This window comes from Adiantum capillus-veneris, chromosome 21 (assembly GCF_014529385.1).
Source record: "Adiantum capillus-veneris isolate H3 chromosome 21, ASM1452938v2, whole genome shotgun sequence".
NCBI classification, from domain to species: domain Eukaryota; kingdom Viridiplantae; phylum Streptophyta; class Polypodiopsida; order Polypodiales; family Pteridaceae; genus Adiantum; species Adiantum capillus-veneris.
The window spans coordinates 48,130,366-48,156,849 of NC_140951.1; the positions used below are offsets into that span (position 1 = coordinate 48,130,366).

At 44.4% G+C, this 26,484-nt stretch overlaps 1 protein-coding gene across 1 annotated transcript in view; it reads left to right on the forward strand.

Moving 5' to 3' along the window:
- The first annotated feature begins 3,358 nt into the window (after positions 1 to 3,358).
- The window catches only part of LOC147430912 (uncharacterized), a 69,443-nt gene continuing 46,317 nt past the window's right edge, over positions 3,359 to 26,484 (forward strand). Inside the window, exon 1 of the mRNA XM_086493452.1 lies at positions 3,359 to 3,977. Coding sequence (XP_086349578.1) covers positions 3,444 to 3,977 — 534 coding nt within the window. The 5' untranslated portion in view covers positions 3,359 to 3,443. The remainder of the gene's footprint in view (positions 3,978 to 26,484) is intronic.

Here is a 26,484-nt window from a genome sequence, read left to right on the forward strand (position 1 = left end):
TGATCTAGGCCATTGCCCTCGAGCCAAATCGCACAACCAAGATTAGTCGCGAGCTTGCTTTCAATAAAAACCTCATGTTGCACGCATCTTATCGCAGAAAAGCAGCTCATGCATGGTGTCAAAACTACAGAGAGGCAACGATTGGTTGAAAGCTTTAGGGTATGAGATGGAAGCCAACATCGATTGCTCTGGAAAAGTGTTAATCATCCTTGGATGTTCATCATTGGCCTCGCCTAGCAGATAGACACAAGAGCAGGATGCTTACCATAGCTGGGATGCAAAAGGTGGGTGCAAGTGTCCTCACAATGATAGATGACGGACCTCGGCCAATAGAGGTGATGCCAATTGTTGCAACTTCCCTAGGCGGCCAAAAGACTGCAAGGCCATCTTCAAAGTTGTGCGTAAAACATGTTGTCGACAATGCCAATGTTCACCTATGAATGGTAGACCCCCCCTTAGGGAACATTCTAACCACCAACATCCCTCTGGCTACCAAAACAACCCATGAAAATGGGCTTGACACCTGCAAGCTACGTGTTCCTCTGTGGAAGCCATCCTTGCTGCCTACATATTGCATTCACCACCATAGCATCCTACGATTTTACCCATGGCTGATCTTGTAGTGAATAGCCTTTATAAACAATGCCTACAGTCAAAACGACATATCTCAAGCTTCCTTGAGCTTTCTATCTCCCTCATGACAGAGGGAGAATCAAACAAGCTTGAGCATCAAGCTAAATTGAAAGAAGAGGAACGACATAGAAGCATTGGTGATGGTAGACATGATAGCATAAGTGAATGCAACAACCAACATCACGATAGAAGTTGTCTAGAGATGATGATGGAGATTGCAACAGAGATGATCGACACTATGATGAAGATCGTGGTAGACAAGATCCACACGAGAGAAAATACGAAAGACAAAGAGAGTATGTCCTAGGCCTTTTGTCCCTAATGAAAGGGGGAGAATCAAAAGAGCTTGAGCATAAAGCTAAGTTGAAAGAAGACAATTTTTTTTTGTCAATGGTAATGGTAGACATGATAGCAAAAGTGAACATGGCCATAGCTTAGTATTCCCAGCCTACTGATTGAGCCATTCTATTGTAGTGATTACACTGAAGCTTATGAACTACTACAATAAACCCTACATCTTCTATAACGTAGAACATAAAGTTATCTCTGCTTCTCTTTAGGTTAAATCTATCTCCTGTATCTTTTGTATTTACAAAAAGCACATATATTCACAAGAATGGACGACTGGCTACACAACCACGACTCCAGCACAACAACACTACAAGGTCCGTTACCTGCATCCAATTTCCCATCCTATGCATTTGCTTGGTCCAACACAAAAAGCCTACAAAGCAAGTCACTGCTTCCATTTCCTATAGTTTTTGGAGAGACCACAATTCCAACTCTCCACCATACTTTTGTATGGCATTTTTGCATGACATGCACTATATAATTAGCATTTTCACTTTGTGACACTTCATTGCAAGACAAAATCTTTAACTATTCACATCGTTTTATGTAGCTTGTTGACACAAACATTGTCCTCCGACTTGGATGATTGGACGATACCCGTGTACGATTATCAGGTTGATAGTACAGTTTAATTTTTATAGTTTGTTGATGCGTTTTTTGAGTTTGTCAATGCTTCCTTAAGTTTAGTTTAGCTATATGTTTTTGTCTCACTAGAATATGCTCAATTTTGATCATCATATTATATATCAAATAGATACACACTTCTTCTTCTTCTCTCTCTCTCTCTCTCTCTCTACGAGAAATAAGGAAAAATTATCTATGCCTGATTTAAAGTAAGATGGTTCCTGGTGTAAAGACTAAATGGATGATATTACTAGACTGAATGGCAATATGCAAATAACTACCAAAACAGGTTAAGGAGTAGGGTTTAAGCAGAATGATTAAGCTGCAACCCTTTGCTCGATTCAATTATCCCCATTAGTAGCCCTTTGTTGTATACTCAGCTCTATAGGACACAACTTGCTTCTTCCCAATGCTCATAAACCCAAGATGAGCTATAGTTGAACCAACTAAGCAAGTAACCCATGGTTATCTATGTGTATCCTGTTATGTTCTACAACAACGCCCAATACTAGTTTTGAAATACCAGGCTCCCTCCTTTGCTCGATGATACTTAGGCTGTTTACACATCGACTGCACAAAATTGGGCACGCAGACGTGGAGCCCAGCTGGCAGAAAACTATTGGTTGCGAAAAAGTGACACTGGACAAAGTTTTAGACAGCCTCGACCCCTTGTCCAAGGATGGGCGGGCATCGAACTGTTGCCAACTCAACGAGACGGATGCGTCAAACCAATAGCGTAAGGGGTGGAGCTGACACCTCCCTCGCGTTCTTGAAATGAAGAGCACTTAGTGTGTAACGCGTGCCTGCCCACCCTCGAGACTAAGTGGCACGGGCATGGGAGGGTGAGATCTACGGCCAGGGGATTGTGGCTCGTAGATCTGGAATGTGGGTACTTTTGTAAAAAGTAATCTAGGGTATCCAAGTTTTGAAAGTAATTTAAGGTACACACTTTTGTGGGCGTGGGTTTTGAACCCGTGACCTCACCCATGAGAGGCGCATACCTTAACCACTACGTCATGCGCGCGTTGTGAAATGTGGAGGATTTAATTTACTTAAAACATGTATGCACAAAGGTGACAATCAAAAGTAATTTAGAGTATCGTAGATTACTTTTTATTACAAAAAGTAATCTAAGGTACAAACAAGTAATCTAAGGTAGGGTACCCTAGATTACTTTTGACGCCACCACTGGGATCTACGACCACAATCCCCCGACCGTAGATCCCATCCTCCCATGCCCGTGCCACTTAGTCCTGAGACCCACAATCCCCTGGCCGTAGATCCCATCCTCCATGCCCGTGCCACTTAGTCCTGAGACCTACCCTCAGAACTAAGTGGCACGGGCATGGGAGGATGGGATCTACGACCGGGGGATTGTGGGCCGTAGATCCCAGTGGCGGCGCCGAAAGTAATCTAGGGTACCCTAGTTTACTTTTTAATTATAAAAAGTAAACTAGGATACCTTAGATTATTTTCGGCTGTCGCCCTTGTGCATATATGTTATAAGTAAATTAGGGTCATCACTTTTCACAACGCGCGCATGGCGTAGTGGTTAGGGTGTGCGCCTCTCATGGGTGAGGTCACGGGTTCAAAACCCACGTGGATATCCTAGTTTATTTTTAAAACTCGGGTACCCTAGTTTATTTTTTACAAAAGTAATCTAGGGTACCCGCATTTCAAATCTACGATCCACAATCTCTCGATCGTAGATCCCACCCTCCCATGCCCGTGCCACTTAGTCGTGAGGAAGACCTACCCACCACGGGTAGACATGGCGGCAGTCTGTAAAAAGCCTTAGGCCTAGGTACTTCGTTTTTGTAAACTCTCTTACAACAATGACACGAGGGATTTCAAAAATGGAGAACAGTTACGACGAGAACTCCTCGACGAAGAAGAAGCAACTTAGGACGAAGCAAGCAGCGAATAAAGAGGAGGTATACTCTTCCAAAAAGAAACAGAAGAAGCTGAAGGAGCTTGAAAGCTCTCGTGAAAAAGAAGAGGAGGCTTCGGCGACGATCTTTGACTCCGTCGAAGAAAGCTCTCCAAAGAGGCAAAGTAAACGGCATAGAGAGAGTAGCTGCAACGATGAGGAGAAGGACGAGAGACAGAACAATAATAATAATGATAAGAAGAAGAGGAAGAAGAAGAAGAGGAAGAACAATGAAAGCTCTGCTGTTGATGAAAAAATGGAGGACCCACGTTCACAGAATAGTGTGCATGCAGAAGGCCATGGTAAGTCTGCAGATGTTTCCTTCTACCTACTTGTCCCCTCCAAGGAGATGGGAAAAGTCATTGGCAAGCAGGGCTACCGCATCCAGCAGCTGAGAGAGGAGACTGGTGCTTGCATCAGGATTGGAGATGCCATTATGGTGAGCTTGCACTGCTTTCTTCTTTTTGTGGGGGTGGGAACACAGTACTGCCAAATTTAGATTATGCCATTGTGGCAAGAAATTTGTGTTTTTATAAAGTGTGCCTGTAGTGCTCAGTTTGCGTGAAACACCACCCCGTGGCTGATAAATTTGTGTCATCGTCTCCTTAGTTTGGAAACACCAGTTTTTGGGCCCTTGAATAAGCACTATGCTAAACAAAAAGAGGGCCAGTGGGAAATAGTGTTGTTTTCACAGCTTCTACTTGGCCCCTTTTTTTTGAACGTGGAAATGGATTGCAACTGGTCCGGTGTGCCTCTCTTACAGAATGGTTGTGCTGTAGATTTGCATCTTATTTTGGGGTACAACATCCAAACATGTTAGAGTGGATGTGGGATGATTTTGGAGGCACAACCGAGGGGTTTTACAGTCCCTTGGCTAGCATTAAAACTGAAGGGCGAGTCCATTCCTAATTTATCGGCTTCGGCCATTTCCAAATTAATGAAATCCAGTCTCTTTGTTCACTCGATCTACTTGAAAGAGTTAAATGATGAACACAAAAGGAACATGTCTGAACTTGATAGAGAACGCCAAGATTTTCTCCACACTAATGCCGATTTCTTCGCTGAGGGCCTGCCAGGTGAGTTGCCCCCATCTTGTCCTGAGGATCACACCATTGATCTGATTCGTTGGAAGCACACCACCGAACCGGCCACCTTACAGTGTTAGTCGAGCCCATAATGAAGAGATCATGAACCAAGTGAAAAACCTTTTGGAAAAGGGTCTTATCCAACAAAGTACTTCACCCTACTGCTCTCCGGTGTTGTTGGTTATAAAGAAAGACGGATTTTCGAGAAGGTGCATTGATTACAGAGCTCTCAATAAAATCACCATCAAGAACAGATTTCTGATTCCAAGGATCGATGATATTCTTGACCGACTTCAAGGATCCTCCTGTTTCAGTAGGATTGATTTGAAAAGCTGATATCATCAAATCCAAATCGCGCCGGTAGATCTCTACGAGACAGCCTTTCGGACGAGCTTCGGTTTGTATGAATTTTTGGTGATGCCTTTTGACCTTACCAATGCTCAACGACTTTCAACGGAATGATGGATAGGATTTGCAAAGAGTATAGTTTGTCGACACTTTCTTTGATGACATTATAGTCTTCTCCAAGGATGAAGCAGAACATAGACACCATCTGCTACAGGTCTTTCAAGCATTGCGAGATCACAAGTTAGTTATCAATGCCAAAAAGAGTGAATTTTTCTTGTCAGAGATACACTTCTTGGGACACATCGTCTCAGCACAATAGGAGTACAGATGGACCCGGCCAAGATTGAGACTATACGTGATTGACCCAATTTGAAGAATGTTCATGAAGTTAGAAGCTTCTTGGGTTTGTGTTCTTACTACTTGCGGTTCATCGAAAGTTTGCAGAGGTAGCTTCCCCTTTGCACATTCTGACACAAAAAGCAGTCCCTTTCTCGTGGGGACCCACAAAGGTGACTGCCTTTTAGACACTGAAAGAGAAATTGACTACTAAACGAGTATTGACTTTGCCGGATTTGCAAAAGTCATTTAAAGTATATTGTGATGCTTGTGGTCGTAGTCTGGGAGCGGTCTTGATGCAAGAAGGCCATGGGATTGCCTATGAAAACCGATTGTTTTCAAGGCCAGAATTGACAACAGAGATTTATGAGAGAGAGCTTTTGGCAATGATCCATGCTCTTACTCAGTGGCGACACTACCTACTTGGAGCCGACTTCACAGTATTCACCGATCATCAGAGTTTACGCTACGTCTTGTCACAGAAGCAGCTTTCAAAAAAGCAAATGCAGTGGGCTAACATTTTGTCACAATTTCACTTCCAGATTGTCCATGTTCAGGGACAGAAGAACTTGGTGGCAGATACTTTGTCTCGGAAACCGCTAGTCTTGGCTATTTTCGCATTTCATCGCAGAAGCTTCGAGGACATGTATAGATCAGTACGCCACATATCCGGATTTTTCGGATGTATTCAATCGAATACAGAATGGGGAGGTAGTAGCGGGATATTCCATACGGGATGGCTACTTGATGAAGAAAACGATGTTGTGCGTTACACAGCCGTTGAGGGAGAAGTTTTTGACTGAGTGCCATTGTCCATCTTTTACGGGTCACTGCGGCATCGACACCACCTTGAAAGGTATGGAGCATTACTTCTTTTGTCCAAGACTCAAGAAAGATGTGGACGACTTTGAAGTTTGTACGCAGTTGCTTAGTATGCCAAAAGGTCAAGTTTGACGGACATAAAGCACAGGGATTGTTACAGCCTTTACCCATTCCCACTCGACCTTGGGAAAGTATTGCTATGGATTTCATTTTTGATCTCCCAAAGACACAGAGTGGGCATGATGGCATTTCGACTGTCATCGACAGATTTAGCGAGCAAGCTCACTTCATTCCAGTGAAGAAAATAGTCAAAACCGGATTATAGCGAGACTGTTCATTGCACAAATTTTTAGAGTACATTGCATGCTTGAGACAATAGTCTCCGATAGAGATTCCCGATCCACGAGTTTATTTTGGAGGGCTATTTAGGAGAACATTGGCACACGGTTGTAGTTCTCATCATCTTTCCACCTGCAGACAGATGGGCAATTTGAGATTGCAAATTTCAGTCGTACTGGATTTATTGAAGTCTTATATTTTTGATCAGAAGACTCAATGGGAATTTTTTTTGCCCTTGGTGGAATTTGCCTACAATAATACGATCCACTCTTCGACGGGAAAGACGACATTTGAGATCGTTGAAGGTGCTCTGAAGGTTCCACTCTTCCTTAGCACAAAATATAAATTTTTTGAAGCCGACCAGTACACGAGGGACTTGAACACTCCATTTGCCAAGGTGTGGGAAGCTTTAGCGAAATCTCAGGAACGATACTAGAAGGCAGCAAATTGACATCGTCGCGATTTGAAATTAAAAGAAGAAGATTGGGTGCTCTTACGTTTTGAGGGGCACGCCTAAGAAAGAAAAAGGGAAATGAGCGGCTTTTTCCAAAGCTTAGCACGATGTATTATGGCCCTTTCTAGATAAAAGAAAAGATAAATGATATCTCCTTTAGATTGAAGTTGCCTGATACTTGGAAGATTCACAATGCATTTCATGCGAGTCTATTGAAGCCTTTTAAAGGCGATGTGCCTGTGACGGGGAGCAAGATGAGCAACCTGAAGTGGAGGAAAGCGAGGAAATACTCGTTCCAGAATAGATATTGGCACACAAAGACAGAAAGATAAAAGGTAAGGTAAAGTGATTAGGCGATTCTTGGTTAAGTTCAAGAACTATCCTGTAGCGGGTTTGCACAAGAGGGGAGTCACTCCGCTCCTTTGTCAACGGATTACCGATTTTGAATAGAGTCACTTATGTCCTCTTTGGGTTTCAGGGATACTAAAGGGCTGAGTAGTATTTTGCTGTATGACTTTATAACTGGAATTCTCGAAATGAAAATGATTGATTTGTACTTGACTTGTTTGTTGCAGGAACTGAAAGACGAAATGACTGCAGCATTTCGGTCTCATAAATCTCTATAGACATGATTGCAATAAGGATTAGTTAATCGGGCATCCGTGAGGTTCATAATAGATCTAGATGCGATTACTAAATTCGTTGCCTATTGATCATGGTCTGAGATTTGAAATGAATTTGTATGTGATTTGTCATGTGATGTCCTGTGATGTGACTATCGTCTTGTACAAGTGCTAGATATGTTGTGTCTAGTGCGTCGGTACTAAGAGTCAGTGTCTACTAAGACAGTTTATGGCCTCTGTCTGTTTTGCAGGCGTAGGGCGATTACAATTCTTTCAAGGGGGGGGGGGGGTATGTCACAAATTGGTGACGTGGCAGGCCCCCGGACACACACACTGCTGGCAAGCTCTTGAAATGCGCCGACAGGCTTATGTGGCAAACTATACGGACGCTCGTAATTTCCAATGATTGCTGACGTGGTAGTATGTACGGATCTCCGCAAATTATGCTGGCTGAATTTGACAGCTTTTGGGTTACATTTGCTTTTGAGTTTAAGCTTTTGGGCTCTGCTTTGGGGTATCCCTTGTAAGAATAAATAAGTCCAAGGGCCTCATTACTCAGAGCATCTGGACGCAGAGTCTGAGTGTGAGTTCCCGCGGACTCTCTTGTACTTAGCACACAGATTAATATAAAAAGAAATACCGAAAGGGGCGCCAATCTTTGGGGCCAATACCTCTTGGCACGGAACTACGCTGGGCCGTGTCGTCGTTTGTGAACTGTTTGAAAGTGAATCTCTCTTGTGTCGCGGTAGAATCTTAACTTGGGGTGTCCAAGTTTGTTACAGTTTCCATGTGTTTTGGCTCAAAAGGCTTCCAGTCACCCTTTAAGGGCCTGTTCCCACAGTTGAACCTGCAGCAAATCTGAAGACATCTTCAAAGCAAGCTCGAAGGCTATTCAAGAGCTTTAAGGTTCCATAAAACATCAAAGTTCAAAGTTTTTCATTCAAAACTTCAAGAGTCTCAACAAGACTAATCAAAGGTAAAATTTTCCTCTTCGAGCTTACCAAGGATTTCTCAAGCTTCAAATATTTTCTATTGAAGGGTGACTCCACTTTTTTAAGTGGAGGGGTACTTCACATAGAAACATTTAAGGAACTCTCTCTCTCTCTCTCTCTCTCTCTCTCTCTCTCTCTCTCTCTCTCTCACATTAAAACTTAAAAAATCTTGCAGCCAAGCACAATAAACTTGCAAACAAATTTTCTATCTTCTCCGAAGAAGAATTTGTGTTCGTGTAAAGAGGTAGACACTGGCTAGTAGAGTTTCCTAAGCTAAGACCCCTCTATTAGCGCAATGGAAGAGAAGGGGCTTGGGAAATTTAACGGGGAGGGCTTTCATACTTGGCAAACCAAGTTAAAAGGCTACTTAATGAAAAGCAGTTGTGGGGTATAGTCAAGCCAACGCTCACCGATCCGACATCTACTGTTGGTGTGCTAGTACTGACACGAGCTATGAGTGCACAAAATTAAGCCAAGGACGAGCAGGCATTAGGAATCATAATTATTGCACTACATCACAATAATTATTGCGGATGGGGAGATAATGCTCCCCTTCGTATGCTGTTATTTTGAATCCGGTCACTTTCGGGGAAATGACGTAATTCTCCCCAAGAGAAGCCAGATGAGCTACAAGAGTGCCCAAGTGCCATTCCTCCTCGGGGGGGGGGGGGGGGGGGGGTCAACTTCACCTAAAAGAGGTTGGGAGGTGCAAAAGGGAGACACCACCAACCTCAGCGGATGCCACCTGTGAGCCGATGCCCTTCCAAGTGCGTATGGCATTTCCTAGGGGAAAACCATCAGGTTACAAAGGCAGTTTAGTGAGGTGAGCGATAAGTTACATGGAGGAGGCAACTCCAAAGGGAAGACCGAAGCAAGTCCCGCAGTATCTGGGCCTCTGAACAGAGGTACTTGGTCGCTGTGACGCCCAAATCAAGTTGGCGAAATGGGTCCCTCAAGGGAATAGTCATGGCTAAGAGTGTAGATAATTCTGGCCTCTCGTAGTCCAGAGGAAACTAGTGACAAAAGCGTTTGCCTTCGGATTCTGGGTGCAAAGTCCTGGTTGTTCTTCTTGTGCTCTTTTCTGGTATATGAGGAGAGCGGCCAGGTGTGCCCTACCCGAATCCGAAACAAAACACTACATCACACTTTATTGATGATTGTGATACCTGATTAGCTGCATGGGAAGCACTAGAAAAAAACTTTTGAGATAGGAAAAAGAAAAGCAAAGTAAGCTTAAAGAAAAATCTATACAAATTGCAAATGGAACATAACGAAGATATTGCAAGCTCGGTCAATCGCCTCAAAAGCATGACCACACAACTAGCTTATGTAACCAATGCAGTACCAAAGGAGGACAAAATTGTAGTTCTTCTAGCAGGCTTACCACCTAGCTTTGACGAGATAAAGACCATCATTGAGGAGAAGGATCCAAAGCCAGATTTTCAAGATGTCATCAACTCTTTAATGGAAGAAGCAAGGGAGGAATGCTACTTCAGGGGGCTTTTATAGTTGGCTTTAGTAACAAAACTTGTTTCAAGTGTGTCAAAGAAGGGCACATAGCAAAGGATTGTCTAGCATCGAAGACTTGCAGTATTTGCGGAAAGAAGGATCATCTTCCTTCGAAGTGTTTCAAAAGGGACAGAGGCAACACCAGCAGAATTCCAAGGCCCAAAGCGTATTTGGTAGAAGTAGACAAAGATGAAGATGAAGATGAAGATGAAGATGAAGATGAAGAAGAAGGCGGCAATAGCCTTTTGGTCTACGACGACATTCTCTAGCTTTTGTTTTGGCATTTCCCTTTCAGTTGTATTTGTTTGAAGATAGCTTGGACTAGCTTGGTCTCAGTTTTATACATTTGTTTGAGGTGAGGTGTTTGAGTGTCTCTTGGATTAAAGATAGTTTGTCTCCTGGATTGGAGATGTTCTTTTTGCTCCTGGATTGGAATGTGCCAGAGATGTCAGTTTTCTTCAGTTTCCTCCTAGTCCAAACCTCAAGGTGAGGATTGTAAAGTGTGAGCTTTGTCCTAAAGTGTGAGTCAAGGAGAGAAGTGGAATTATCTCACATGCAGTGGTGCAAGGGTGTAGAGCTAATTAAAGCTCATTTCATGAATGAATAAACACAAGTCTATTTTGCATTACATCTCTCTTGTTTATGGTGAGCTTGTGATGGCTTAGCAACAATTCAAGATCGTGTTTATGAGTCCAAGTTAATTGATCTTGGAACCTAATTCGCTTGAATGATAATCTAGCCAACACACACTCACTTGTGTGCACCATGTTTCTCTTTCATCCACCATAGCTAGCACGATCCCATTCCCATCACCCATAGTGGGGTAGCCCTAGGGTGGCCAGTGGGTAGAAGGGAGCAATTGCTTGCGTTTTTGAGGAGCCTCTTCCCACCCTTTTTGACAGCCCATGCATTTGTGAGTCACAAGCAGATCGATAGTAGTGATGAGCAGCTGTCACAAGACGGGCACCACGTGCTAATAGAAAAGAATAGAGTGAACAGACTTTTAGCACTTCAATAACAATTGAATTGAGAGACAGAGAGACGACATGCGACACGGAGTGGCAATTCCACCCCAAAGAGTATTGGCCCCAAACCTTGGCGCCCCTTTTGGTATTTCTTTATATTGCATCAACATAGTCATAGTTTTTTTCTCACGTGCATGATTGGCCAACCATGCTTCCGGACGTGTACGAGTCCGATTGAAGTATGATTGGGGTTTCCATACGTGGGGCAGTGATTTTAAAAACTGGCCAGATTTTAGGCGTTTTTGAACCGGATGGGCATTTCGCCCATGTGCGAACCCTTTGCCCTATAGTGCTATTACAATATACCAAGGAGTGGTTTATTGTATTCTGTGGTTTTTGTGCTACTCTCTAGTGTTTTCTAGGGTGCTGTATGGTATCCCACGCATGGAATCTTCAGGGGGTCTGAACCGGGCTTGTGGCGGGCTTCCATACCCGCCTGCGTATGCCGCATGGTTGACGTTAGAAAAAACTATGAACACAGTACAAGTCGATACTCCAGACTTTTCACCTTCTCCAGGAAGCATGCCGGAGAATGAGCCCTAACCTCATATTTAAAGGCCCTTGGCCTGAAAAGCAGTTACAGTGAAAAGCTTCAGACTCAAAGGCAATTGGTCCAAAAAGTGTCAAAATCTGCGCGATTTGCGGGAATTCGCACAACTGCCACGTCAGCACTGTTAGCGCGCTTTGGGGAAATCTGCCACCTCAGCACTATTAGCGGAAAATCCAAAAAACTGCCACGTCATCAGTTGCTACGCAAATCCTTCTTTGTGTGTATGTGTGGGTCTTGCTTTATTTTAATCCTTTATGTCACTTGGGCCCCATCGGACGGGGTCCCATAAGTTGGTAGGACTTCTTCTTCTGTTGTTGCTTGTTCTTCTTAGGGTTTAGGCCCTTCGGCCGTGATCTGCAAGTTGGCTCCATTCTTCTGGGCTTGACATGTCAGCAATTTGTGACAGCAGCAGTAGAGGCGACGTGATTATCCAGATGCAAAGCACCAATCAAACTTGAAGATTGTGTATGATGTCTGTAGCTTCTTGGGATTGCGTTCCTACTATAGAAGATTCATTCGAAACTTTATCGAGATTACTTCACCCCTACATGCTTTACAAAAGAAAGAGGTCACTTTCAAATGGACACAAAAAGAGATTTGAGCCTTTAATCTCTTGAAGGAAAAGATGACTTTGGATGCAGTTTTCGTTTTGCCAGATCTTAGGAAGTCATTTTTGGTTTAGTGTGATGCATGTGGCAATAGTATTGGTGCAGTGTTAATGCAAGATGGACGGGAAGTAGCCCATGAAAGCAAAATCTTGTAAAGGTTAGAAAAGACTATGCAACTCTATGAGAAAGAGTTATTGGCTGTGATTAATGTGCTTTCAAGTTGGAAACACTACGTGCTAGGTGCTGATTTTGTTGTCCAAACGGATCATCGGACGTTGCGATACTTTTTGACATTGTCAAAGTTATTTGAAAAGCATATGTGATGGGCAAACATCTCTTCTTTGTTCCACTTCAGATCGTGCATGTTTAAGGCAAAAAGAATGTTGTAGCTGATGCATTGTCAAGAAGACCACAAGTTTCAGCTGTGTCAATTTCTTATCATTGTGAGCTTGATGATATGAAGGAACAATATGCTACTGATGAAGATTTTGCAAGAATCTTTGGACGCTTGTTAGATGGACAACGCCATGAGCACTATATCATCTCCTCAGGAATGGTTTTATGATGATGCATGGAAGAATGTGTGTCTGCGACACAAGGTTATGGTATAAAGTCATGTCCACCCTATGCAGGGCATCGCCGTATAGATGCGATAGTGACAGGCTACAACCGTCCAGATATTCATTTATTGGCCTACTTGGAGGAGAGATTTGTCAAAGTGGATGATGCGGAAGCGTAGAGACGAAGGAGAGTGAGCATGAGAGAGAGAGAGAGAGAGAGAGAGAGAGAGAGAGAGAGAGAGAGAGAGAGAGAGAGAGAGAGAGAGAGAGAGAGAGAGTCTCTCTTGAACCAATCAACCTTCGCAATGAATAACTGATTGTGTATACAATGGAGGCAAGGGGTTGCTTATACAGCAACCTCAATGAATTGCCCTACCCAGACTTTGACAAATAAGTAAAATAAATATGTAAAAGTCAAACTAAATAATGGGTTCACATTGGGCAGTTCACTTGAGATGCCAAAACTCTTAACACCCTCTCTGCAGCTCATAGTGAACATCAATAGTGAGACCAAGTCGATGAAGAAGCTACCATGGACACCTCAGTAGAGGTACCTTCCATTGGATACACCTTGGATTTTCTACCCTCAACTTTGTACCTTAGAGTAATGCCATCTTGAGCATCGGTTGCCTATGTAGAAAACTTGAACTGTAGACTACACTACGTCCAATAATCCCCATTCGTGAAGTGTGAACACATCACATCCATAATATAATACTCAAAGATATTGAAGTGTGCAACACATCCTGTCCATGATTCGACCAACAATTGTCACGTGCACATCTAACCCTATGTGTACGTGGACAAGCTGTTCCTACTTCTAGGGTTTAGGAAGCCTAGGAAGTGTTCTGGCAACCCTGTGAGCCTACACAGGCCGTGCATGTCGAGGCACTTAGCGTAGTTTCATACCCTTTGATTGCACACCTAGCATGAGCGTCAATTTATTAAGTGACTTAATTTACCAAATCGCGGGGGCTAAGGGAGCAACTGCTCGACCCAGTTCTCAACACATATAAAAGGACAGCCTTGGCGCTAGAGAGAAGCAGAAGACAGAAGGAGAGCACAGGCAGCAGGTGCACAGGCCCTCCCAGTGTTTCTCAAGTAGTTCAGCCCAGCGTTTTTACCAAGGCTAGTGTTTTTGCAGACCATCAACAGATTCAACAGACCTCAGCCAGCGTTTTGCAGATTCAGCCCAGATCAGCCAGCGTTTTTGCATTTCAGCCCTAGCTCGACTCGGCGATTGCAGATCAGCCCCACAGTTCCGCCATAGTAGCAGATCCACGGCAGATTACCTAGCATTTTCAGATTTCAGCTTTGATCACGTTGTCGTTGTCGACACGATTGTCGTCGTCGACATCGTCATCGTCATTGTCGTCGTCGACATCATTGTTGTTGTCGACATAGTCTCATCAAGTACCAGAGCATCTAGAAGCATTGTACCAGACTTTGTGCAATCTAAAGCAAATACCTCTCTAGCAATAGAGAGGGGGGCCCTTGGAGGGGGGATTGGGATCCCATCTGGTGTCGTCTCTTCTCTCACTCTCTAGCACTCTTTTGCACTCTCACTCAGTTTGCATTCCACTCTCTTGTTTTGGTCATTGCACATTCTCTCATTAAGTCAAGGAAGGCTCTCCCTTCTGACAATAAAAGAAACCTTGAGCACCCATTGATCACTCATCCTGAGCCATACCATGCTAAGTTGCAACCATTAACTCTAGGAGTAAAAGATTTGTGGAAGTGTAAAACCTAGATCCACCTTTTCAATTCCGTTGCACTTGACATTATGGCATGCATAGAGCTAGTTACCAGTACCTCACCTTAAGCAGGAGGGGATGTCTTCTGCACATGGCTTTGTGTGCCATGCGGACATGCTTTATTCCCTAGATAAGATTTTGTAGAATCCTAGAAGGATTAATATTGGCAACATTGTGAGCCTGTTTGTAGGACCTGCATGTTTGGACGAGTCTGTTAGATTAGGTTTTCTCATTTTGGAACCCTCTTCCGTAAACGGATTGTACAAGCGCTTTGCCAGATGTTGTTACAGTACAATGGGCATCTCTTGTGAGTCGTGACATTTATTTTTAGGTCAGAGAAATGCAACGAGTCATTCCGTGCGTCAATGGGATTTGTATTGTGCATTGCCATAAGTGCTCTAGCTATGGTGTAAATATGGTATCAGTCTATGACAGAGGATCATGGATCGCGATCCATGTACCTATGTACCAAGAGAAAAATAATATGCTCTTAGTTGTATAGTGCGAAAATTCAGCAATGCAAATATAAGTGTTTTGGTAACCGTAAAGTACATTGCAACAACGATAATATATGAAACTCTCGCTTGAGAGGACTCCACTTGATGGAGGAGTACAATATTTGCTAGAGCCAGTTGTATGAACCCGTTTTTATGGTTGAAAACTGTCACAATAGCAATATAAAACTTGTCGCAGTTTGTCTTTGACTTTTAGGAAAACCCTAATACTAAAAAATGTTGAGGAACACCTCCAAACTGAAAAATACAGCATGGAAGGACCTGTTGCAACAACATTAGCCAACTTTGTCATGAGCAACCTCGCTCTGATACTAGTTGAAAGAGTGGAAACGCGTGCAAAACACCTATCACAAGGTGTGTAGACGTTGGAGGAATATAAAGGAGGCAAGAAGAGCAGAAATGTGCGAGAGAAGAGAGCAGAGAGTGGTTGCAAAGCAAAAAAACGAGATTTGAAAGTGTACTTCTGTTGCACACTCAAGTTTTAGGATGTCCTTTATATTTTTTAAGTTAGGGTACAATGTGTACACACTGTGTTCGCCCATTTAATGACCAAACACACAAATAATGAATAAATGAGCCTTTACACTAGTCTAGGATGTAGGGTATGATACAAGGGAGCCGATAGGTCTTTATTCCCCAAAAATAAGCACCCAGTAACAGTAAATCCCTTGATTCATTAATTGTACGGATAAATTGCCATAATTTGTGCACATGACAACATCCTCCTAGATCAAACGGCATATAGATTAGTTGCCATAGATCATAAGCATCATAACTTCCACGTGGATCATAGGGTATAAGAGAAAGTCTCCATAGCATATTGTCAACATAAATTCCCACTCGGTCCATAAAATCTGTAGAACCAACATGATTGAATGGTAAAGTAAACTGAGATTCTCCGAAAAACATGGTATGATAGTCTGCAGCTCCTCGTTGATATAGAGTAGCAACGCCAGATTTTCCATACGTCACATGCACATTGCTCTGTGTGCCACGTAGACATGCTTCGTGTACTTCTAGAGCCAATTCTGTACATATCTGTAGATAGGAGTCTCAAATCCTAGTGGCGAGTCCATTAGATGAGGTTTTCCAGTTTTGAAACCCTCTTGCATAAATGGTTTGTACATGCGTTTTGACAGATGTTATTGCACTTCGGTTACATTTGACATGACTTGCATATAGGTCTAGGCTAGGTGAACGTGTCGGTCTAGTTCTTTCGTCAAATGGTTCACAAAAAGGTGAGTTATCGCATAGAAACTCCCATGTGCGCACATTTGCACATGTTCATCACCTCGTACATTTTACCGACTTGGTACCAAAAAAATCAGTATATAAGAAGCAACAACCCTAATGTTTTTCATCAGTGTGGAGCGCCAACAGGAGAGCCCAACAATTTTGCATCTACATCCTTCGCGTCCCTCACGAGATGGATCAGCCTAACAGCCATCGTTTTCAGTTTTCAACCCATCTTCCTTGCCGGAAAGCCTCTCGTTTGCTAATGCAAACTCCATGTTTTGCAGCCTTGACCTTCGTCAGCCCATTAAGCCTCTTCTCGGCCATTCACTAGCTGCATCGAGTGCTCCCAGCATCATTTACTCCATCATTGTCTGCGTTTTTAGCCGCGCTTAACCCATCAATTTTGCTGCGGTTTTGCAGCGACCAGCGTTTTTACCCCCCCTCATCAAGACATACCCAAAGGTGCATCAAATCAGCCCATTTGAGTCAGTAGAGTCTGTGCTTGAGGTATTGCATGTGTGAAATCCCATTTACGCAATCGAAAGCAATTACCACATCGGCAACGGCGTGGGGTGTCCTTGAGAGGGTTGGTATGGACCCCATTGCGTGTCGTTCTCCTTCTCTCTCTTTCTCTCTCTACAGATCTCTACCTCTCTCTCTCTCTCTCTTTAAAAGGAACCATCATTCGTGCTTAGCAGCACACATTCAAGCAAGGAAAGAATTAAAGATTTGTGGAAGTGTGAAGTTTAGATCTTGTCACCATTTCAATTCCGTTGCATGTGACACCATCATAGGTAATAACTATAGGGAGTTGATTGCTTCCCTTCTAGTATCAAGAACATAGATCTAGATTCTCTCTAGGAGAGAGAGGCCAGAAATCTTCTAGGACTTCATCCCACATCCGCGTAAGCTCTACATCTTCCTCATCTTTTGTTGTTGCATCAAATCACAGAAGGCTTGCCCTTGTTGGAATCTCCATCGGTTCTTTGTGTTTTCCCGCTGGGATTGGAGTGCTCTTCATCCTCCCACATAATTGTAGGCCGGATGCTATCCTCTTTGTCGGATTCACTGTTGGAACCCATGTGTGCTACAGAAAACAAATCGGATCCTCCGTAGGAGAAGGATTGTTTGAGCTCTAGTATTTCTAAAACAGGCTTGTACACCCAAGCGAGAAAGCAAGAGCAACACGGACTGAATTGGAGAGAGAGAGAGAGAGAGAGAGAGAGAGAGAGAGAGAGAGAGAGAGAGAGAGAGAGAGAGAGAGAGAGAGAGAGAGAGAGAGAGAGAGAGAGAGAGAGAGAGAGAGAGAGAGAGAGAGATGAAATGAGATGAGATGAGATATTAATGTCTTCAAAAGGCCAAAATGACCTATGAGACCAAAAGGTTACATGTCGTGAATCTAATACCAGGTCTGGGTACAAAAAGTACAAAGAACTGAAAATGAAAATAGTGGGTAGGGGTGGGGTGAAAGCTGATACAAAGGGGGATACAAAAGGGGAAAGGGGGGTGATACAATGGAGCTCTCTGACAATAGAGACATCAGTATCCAAAAGGCTGTAGAGCTCAACGTCCTCTACGGTAAGCACTTTGTCGAGACGGCTCCTATGTCGCGCCAGTATGGTATGAATCCTCTATCGCAATCTGCGTCGATGTCGGGGGCCCCCCATTCGTGGGCGACGGGACCGCCCCAAATCTATCGCCCGATCAAGCAGTATGCCTCTGGTGTTGTTATGTAGTGGGGGTTGCTCGACCTCCTCTGTTTGTGATTGAAAGAAATCTGTAATCTGCTGTGTTGTCGCTGGTTCTCTCTCATTGTGCCCCTCTTCAAGAGGTCCTCTCTGTGTTTGCAAATCTCTAGTAAGTATAATCCGAGGCATTTCTGATCCTGGTATCTCATGACTCTAGAAAGTTATCCAAAACCCTCTCTCAATAGACAGTGAAAGCGGCCTCATATCTCATAGTATACTGGGCACTGACATATAATGTAGCTCTATCTCGGGCTCTATTTGGCACACCTAACAAATCTTGGACTCAACGGGTACTCTAAATCAGCCTATCTCGATCATTAGCTGATGTGAGGATGTGCGTATCTGATCGATAGCACATCGTATCCCGTGGGATAGATGAGTATCCATGTATCCTGCAGGGTCTGATCACAAAAGCATCCTCTGTAATCTGGAGAAGATGCTCTCTATAGAAAGCCATCTTCGTACCCAAGTCATGTGTAGGTTGTATCCATGTCCTTTTCATATCGAGTCGAATCAAGTCCTATGTGATGAGCCTAGTAATCTCTGCCCTAGTGAGGGAGATGGAGGGTGCATCTAGAGAGTATTGAAATGGGGGTAGCCAATCCATACTAAAGCCATGTAACTGAAACCAAGATGCCATCTCTGCATACCAACATGATCTATCTCCCTGCAATGCTAGTTGTCGCGAAGGCTCTAGTGCTGATCGAGCATATCTGTCTCTAGGGAGAGCCGAGGTGCTATGCATAAATGCAACAGATCGAGTGAGTGCTTCCACTACCAATGGAGGAGCAGCGAGCTCCGCCCTAACAATGTCATGTGGTACTGAGGCCTTGGCCCTAATCATCCGAGAAATCATAGACATGAAGGGCCTCTCCATATGTCAGGTGTAGCGGCAGGGAATAAGGATTTGGTCGGATCTAGTACTCAGCACACAAACACAAGGGACACTTTACTTCACTTGAAAGAACTGAACTGAACTGAAAGAAAGTGAGAGACAAGAGAGAGAAAAGAGACAACATAGGGATGTCGGGTCTTAACCCTCAAGGGCCCCCTTGCTATGTTGCTAGAGAAAGTACTTTCTTTATTCTTACATAATGCTGATACAATGACTAAATGCTGAGATGTTGATGCTAAGAGGTATTGATGCTGTGGTACTTGATGATGACTATGTCGACGACGATGATGGTGTTGACGACGACGATGGAGACTGTGACGATGACGTCGTCGTCAAGTCCGGGATCTGCGACGATGGCGACGAAGGTGTTGTCATCAAGAATAGGGATCTATGATGACGATGAGGAAGGTGTCGTTGTCAAGATAGGGACTGCGATGGCGATGACGACGACGACGACGGTGTAGACGACGACAGCGTCAAGGTTGAAAACTGAAATCGCTAGATGCTCTGCTACTGTGGTGGTACAGCGGGGCTGATCTGCAACCGTCGAGTCGTGCAAAGGCTGAGAATGCAAAACGCTGGCTGATCTGGGCTGGAATTGCAAAACACTGGCTGTCTTGGCTGAAAACTGAAAACGCCAGGCTGATCTATTGCTACTTTCTTTATTCTTGCACAATGTTGATACAATGACTAAATGCTGAGATGCTGATGCTAAGGGGTACTGATGTTGTGGTACTTGATGACGACTATGTCGACGATGGCTATGGAGACCGTGACGATGACGACAATGATGTCGTCGTCAAGTCCGGGATCTGCGACAATGGTGTCGAAGGTGTCATCTTCAAGATAGGGATCTGCGATGATGACGACGATGACGATGACGATGACGATGACGATGACGATGACGAAGGTGTCGTCGTCAAGATAGGGGCTGCGACGACGACGACGACGACGACGGTGTTGACGACGGCGGCGTCAAGGTTGAAAACTGAAAACGCTAGATGCTCTGCTACTGCGGCGGTACTGCAGGGCTGATCTACAACCGCCGAGTCGTGCAAAGGCCGAGAATGTAAAACGCTGGCTGATCTGGGCTGGAATTACAAAATGCTGGCTGTCTTGGCTGAAAACTGAAAACACCAGGTTGATCTACTGCTGGTTGGTTAATGCGGCGAGGAACTGCAACGGGGAGTTGTAGTCCGGCGAAGCTAAGGGCTGAAACTGAAAACGCTGGTGGCTGATGGCTGCAAACACTGATTTACTGATGCTGAAAACGCTGGGCTGAACTGCCGAGAAAATGTTGGGGAGCCTAAGGGTGCTTGCCGGTCTGTTGCGTTGCCTGCCCTTTTTGTGTCCCTGCTTCTTTTGCTTCTACTAAAGTGCCCAATGGTTTCTTTGATAGCTCTTTAGCAATTTGCCCTTCCTACTTTTTCAACAAAAGTCACTTATTAATAAATAAGTGAAAAATGTGTACTTTGGAAAAAAGGGTTCTATGCTCCAAAAAATGCTCATACTGAAATGATTGTACTGTGCAAGAGGGTATGCAACTATGACCGGCCTGGGCATGCACGTCTTGCTAGAGGCTCACAACGTGCCAGGCTAGGTCCTACGCTAAGATTGACGCTAGACTATGGCATAAGTCTGTCCACGTGGTGCAAGTGAAGTGCGCACATGACACCATACATCTCCATCCATCAGTATTGCGAGCTGTGCTATGATGATCAACTAAGGGTCCCATATCTCCACTCCGTACAACATGGCCGAAGTGACCAAAGTGTCAAAGAGCTGGGTAATTCGTGTATCAACCACCTCTTCCAATTCTTGCTCTGTAAGTATCCTCGGAGTAGGAGGTCCAGACACTTAGATGCATCTCCTCTGGTTGCACACGCCATGATCATCAGCATACCATCAGAAGCATTTTACAGTGCAGAAAACCTATTTTCCCTATTTTAGCCATTTTTCGCTTATTATTTTTAACTTTTGTTGGGAAAGTGGGTAGGGCAATTTGAGTCGGGCACTGTATAAGAAAAGCTAGCGCTAGCAAATCCAGGCAGAAGAGGCAGAAGGAACACCTTGTTCAACAGGCACCTTCTCAGCAAGACCTTCCCTAACAGATACCTAGCTTTTCTGCATGAAGACCCCAAATCAAGCCTAGCGTTTTATGAAAATAGCTTGGTGTTTTGCATTGCAGATCAGCCCCGACAGTAGCAAAACAGCAGGACACCTAGCGTTTTGGCATCAGATCACAGATCAGCCCTAGCGTTAGCAGAATCAGCCCTAGCGTTTTGGATCAGCAGGACTCCTAGCGTTGTGCAGATTCATTGCGATAGAACCCATATTAGCTTCAGTGTTTTCAATTTTCAGCATCAAGACCCCGAGGAACAAGTCCCGAACCTCCCAGATCTCACCTTCCCGCAGCAGATCCTCGCCGCACAGTCAGATCCATCGAAGTTTGCAATTTTCAGCCCGGAAAACGCAGATTTCAGCATGTGCGCTTTCAGTGCGTCGTTGTTGCCTCGTCGTCATCGCCGTCGTCACCGACATAGAGTCAGAATTCAATAGATAAGGATTTGCAGATTTCAGCCATTAGCGTTTTCAGATTTCAGCCCGTCTCGTCGTCGCGTCATCGTCGTCGACATAGTCGGCAAGTCCATTGCATTGTAGAGATTTGTGCAATCAATAGTAGACCGCTCTCGCCATAGAGAGTGGCGCCTTCGGAGGAGGGTTTGACAACAATTCTAGTGTCGTATTCTTCTCTCTCTATCTCTCAGTCTCAATACCTTCATTCACAGTGTTTTCCACCTTGTTTGTGATCATTTCTACTTTCTCACTAAAGGAACGGAAGGCTCTCCCTTATGTAAATAAAAGGAACCTTGAGCACAGTTCGAAGCACCCATCTTGAGCAAAGTTCAACATTAGCTTCCGCTGCACCTTACATTGATATCAGAGCTTTGGTAGTGTTCTGTATCACTCAAGGAAAGAACCACAATAAATTTTTTTGCATGTTGCGATCGCACGTAACCCAAGTCCACTTGTGCGTGCCGATTCCTAATCGTGTTTTTGAAGAGTGACAGGAAACCCAAGAAAGAAGGGCTTGTTTAGCCTCCCCTTGTTTCTCTTTTCACTCATTGAGAGCGGACCGTGCACTTAGTGGCCGACCAATTGACGTGAGGTGGGAAAAAGCAACCTTGGTGTGAGCGCAAGGCTACCAAGGGGTGCGCCCGCGGGAAAGAGAAGAGCTCGGGTAAGAGAAGATCCTTCTCTAACACACATTGCAAGCTAAAGACGAACCTCAAGAACCTCAAGACTCAAGAACCTCAGGAACCTCAAGAACCTCAAGACTCAAGAACCTCAAGAACCTCAAGCCTCGGGACACCCAAGAACCACAAGAACCCATGTTCCTCGTGAACTTAAGAACCCAAGACTTCAGTGCTGTATGGTCATTACCCGAAGTGGAATGCATACTTCGCATAGAGGTGATGAGCATGGAAGAGGTGAAGAAGAATTTTTTCCATCAGGAGGTTTTTCCAACCCGCCCCCTTCCCCATCTACGCCAAAGATTGCACCAGATCCTATGGAGGCTTTCGACAAGATAATGATGGATAGAAAGTTAGAACATGAAGCAAGAAAAGCAGAAAGAAAGGCAGAATTAGATCATGCACACAACGAAAGAATGGCAGCCATAAAGCGTGAGCACCAAGAAAGAAAAGCAGAAATGGATCGCGAGCACCAAGAAAGAAAAGCAGATTTGGCTCCCGAGCGCGAAGAAAGTCGGTTAGCCTTTGAGCGTGAGCGTGAGCAAGCGCGCTTGGCGGCCGAACAGAGAGCCCAACACATGCAAGAGTTGTTCCGACTCTTTTCTAGTGTATAGGCGCAGATTGACAAGAATTAGGAGAAGGAGACTCTCAGTTTCTTCTTTTCCAAAGCACGATACACATGATTTGCATGATAATGATAAGCATGATGATTTACATGATCAAGATGTGATTATTCACGAGCATGATGATTTGCATGATCAAGATGTGATTATTCACGAGCATGATGGTTTGCTTGATAATGATGTGATTGTTCACGAGGATGATGGTTTAGTTGATGCTTTTTCTAGTGCAGCTAACCTCATTGCAGATTCGATCAATCACGAATAACCGATCTTGGCTCTCGAGTCGAGGTCCAAAGAACCCCCACAGGAAGTATTCTGTGTTCGAATGATTAATCAACACGCATTGTTCGAGTGTTTCATTCGTGATGCTTTCCTGTATTTTAGTCACCGTCCTTATGTGATCCCTTTTCACAGGCATGACATATTGTACGATGAACACGATTCACTCATGAATGCGCACGGATGTATGCGGATTACTCATGAAAAGCTGAAATGTTTGCATTTGAGGAATTCACATTCAATGTCTGTTCCTTGGCACGACACATTATCCGAAAGAGCACAAGAAAGATTGAGCATCAAGCATGGGCATTTCCATTGTGATTTGACATAGTTGATTGATTTAGATCAGAAAGTCAAGATTCGACCCCATTGTTTGCGTGCGTTTGATAAACGGTTTGGCACTCCCCCTCTTTGTTCATCTACATTGCATGCACAGCCTTTAAAGATGACTATAATTTTTCTAGTCACTCTACATGGAATGGGTATGTTCATGTTTTTGTGTTGGCAGTGGTTTCAGGAATTTTCATCCTTAGAGATTCTTGAAGAAGGTAGACGCATGACTATAGACGAAGTTGAAGCATTAAAGGAGCCACAGATGACTGTCGCTTTCGGTGCGGCCCAAAGAAGCAAGCGTTGTAGACCTTTATGAAGTTCAAGTATCGCACGACCCACGCATCAGAGTGGGCCGGCGAAGAGTCCTTCACAAGATTTCAAACCTATTGGCGATCTCCCTCGACGCATACAGTTCAGTACTAGTACTCACTTTGAAAAGGAGGGGATGTCACGTGCACATCTAGCCGTATGCGTACGTGGACAAGCTACTTCACAATATGGGTTCAGTTCAGTTCAGTCAGTCTAGCCTAGGAAGTGTTTTGGCACCTTTGTGAGTTTGTTCGCAGACCGTGCATGTCCAGACACTTGGAGTAGATGCATATCCTCTGGTTGCACACGGCATGATCATCAGTATTACCATTAGATTCCATCAAAAGCATTTTACAGTGCAGAAAACCTGGTTTTCCTATTTTAGCAATTATTTATTTATTATTTTTATTTGACTTTTATTGGGAAACTGGGTAGGGCAATTTGAGTTAGACACTATATAAGAAAAGCTAGTGCTAGCAAATCTAGGCAGAAGAGGTAGCAGGAACACCTTGTTCAACATGCACCTTCTCAGTAAGACCTTCCCCAGCAGTTACCTAGCCTTTTTTGCATGAAGACCCAGATCAAGCCTAGCGTTTTTTATGAAGACAGCTTGGCTTTTTGCATTGCAGATCAGCCCCGGCAGTAGCAGAACAGCAGGACACCTAGCGTTTTGGCATCAGATCACAGATCAGCCCTAGCGTTTTGGATCAGTAGGACTCCTAGCGTTTTGCAGATTCATCGCGATAGAACCCAGATTAGCATCAGTGTTTTCAGTTTTCAGCATCAAGACCCCGCAGAACAAGTCCCGAACCTCGCAGATCTCACCTTCCCGCAGCAGATCCTTGCCGCATGGTGAGATCCATCGAAGTTTGCAGTTTCAGCCCGGAAAACGCAGATTTCAGCATCTGTGTTTTCAACGCGTCGTCGTTGCATCGTCGTCATCGCAGTCGTCACTTACATAGAGTCAGCATTCAGCAAATAAAGATTTGCAGATTTCAGCCATTAGCGTTTTCAGATTTTTGCCGGTCTCGTCATCATCCTCATCGTCGTCGACATCGTCGGCAAGTCCATTGCATTGTAGAGATTTGTGCAATCAATAGTAGACCGCTCTCGCCATAGAGAGTGGGGCCTTCGGAGGAGGGTTTGACAACAATTCTGGTGTCGTATTCTTCTCTCTCTATCTCTCAGTCTCAGTACCTTCATTCACAGTGTTTGCCGCTTTGTTTGTGATCATTTATACTCTCTCACTATAGGAACGGAAGGCTCTCCCTTCCGTAAGTAAAAGGAACCTTGAGCACAGTTCGGAGCAGTCATCTTGAGCAAAGTTCAACATTCACTTCCGCTGCACCTTACATGGCCGTACTCTTCATGAGAATCTTCTTCGCGATCTCTTCCCGCATCCCCAGATGTAGAGGAAGTCTATTGATCCTTGTTTGAATCCATAAGTGTCGCGAGAAAAAGGATCAGATTTTCTGGTAGAAGAAAAATAAGCCGCACTCCGATACCACTGTAACGAACTTGGACACTCCAAGTCAGATTCCACCGCGACACAGGAGAGATTCACTTCAAAAGAGTTCACAGTTTATAATTGATTCGACATGGCCCGGCGGAGTTTCGTGCCAAGAGGTATCGGCCCAAAAGAATGGCGCCCCTTTCGGTATTTCTTTTTGTATTAATCTGCTCAAAGTACAAGGGGTTCTCACTCTCAGACTCTGTGTCCAGATGCTTTGAGTTCTGAGAGCCGAAACCACATGTTTACAAGGGATGCCCAAAAGCAGAGCCCCAAAAGCTGACAAACTTTTAAAAGCTTTTAAAAATAAAGCAATGCCCAAAAGCTTCTAATTATCAGGCTTGCGTAGTATTTTCTTGCGCAAAAAGCAAATTCCGTACAACTGCCGTAAATCACGGAGATCCGTACGCTCAGCCAGTTAGTTGAAAATGTGCCGCAAATCCCGGAATCTGCCACGTAAGCTTGTACCTGCGTTTCACGGGCCTGCCAGCTTGGGGGGGGGGGGGTGTGTATCTGCTGCAACATTTTGATGCTAGGGCCATGCGATGTCGCCGGTTTGTGACATACCCCCCTCTTGAAAGCATTGTAATCGCCCTTGATTACGCCTGCAAAACAGACAGAAGCGGTAAATTGTCTTAGCAGACACTGACTGTTAGTACCGACGCACTAGGAAAACACATCTAGCACATGTACCAATCGGCAGTCACATCACAGGACATCACAGTGGAGGGGGTGGCTAAGGCAGCCTTTAGGGGGCTCACTCTCGGTCTCCAAGGCGCCTTGATGGGGAAGTTGAGGCAATTTCCTGAGCAGGTGGCTACTAGAAAAGTTTCTGCACAGCTTTCACTCGGAGGCTATGCACTTCCGAGATAGCCACCTCTAGGGAAGATTTGACAGCTTCCAGGAAGCCACTTATAGTGGGCTAGCCCAGCAGCATCTAAGGGCACCTCCAGATAGATAATAGATGGTAGGAGGTTGTTGCTTCTTCTGGAAACTTTTTCCTAGCGGTTGCAGGGCCCATTGGGCGGTTACTGCAGCCCCTTCTGGCGGAGTCATGGCACCTTTTTGTGGAAGCATTTCTGGCTTTTTCTAGGCCGGCTGGAACCATTTCTGCAACTTCCTCTTTTTTTTTTTTTCAATAAAATAAATTTATTCCCTGCTCCCTCGGGTGGGCAACTTCCTTTAGGTGGCCAGCACATAGAATCACCTTGCTGGCTGGTTTTTCCAAGCTGCAGTTTC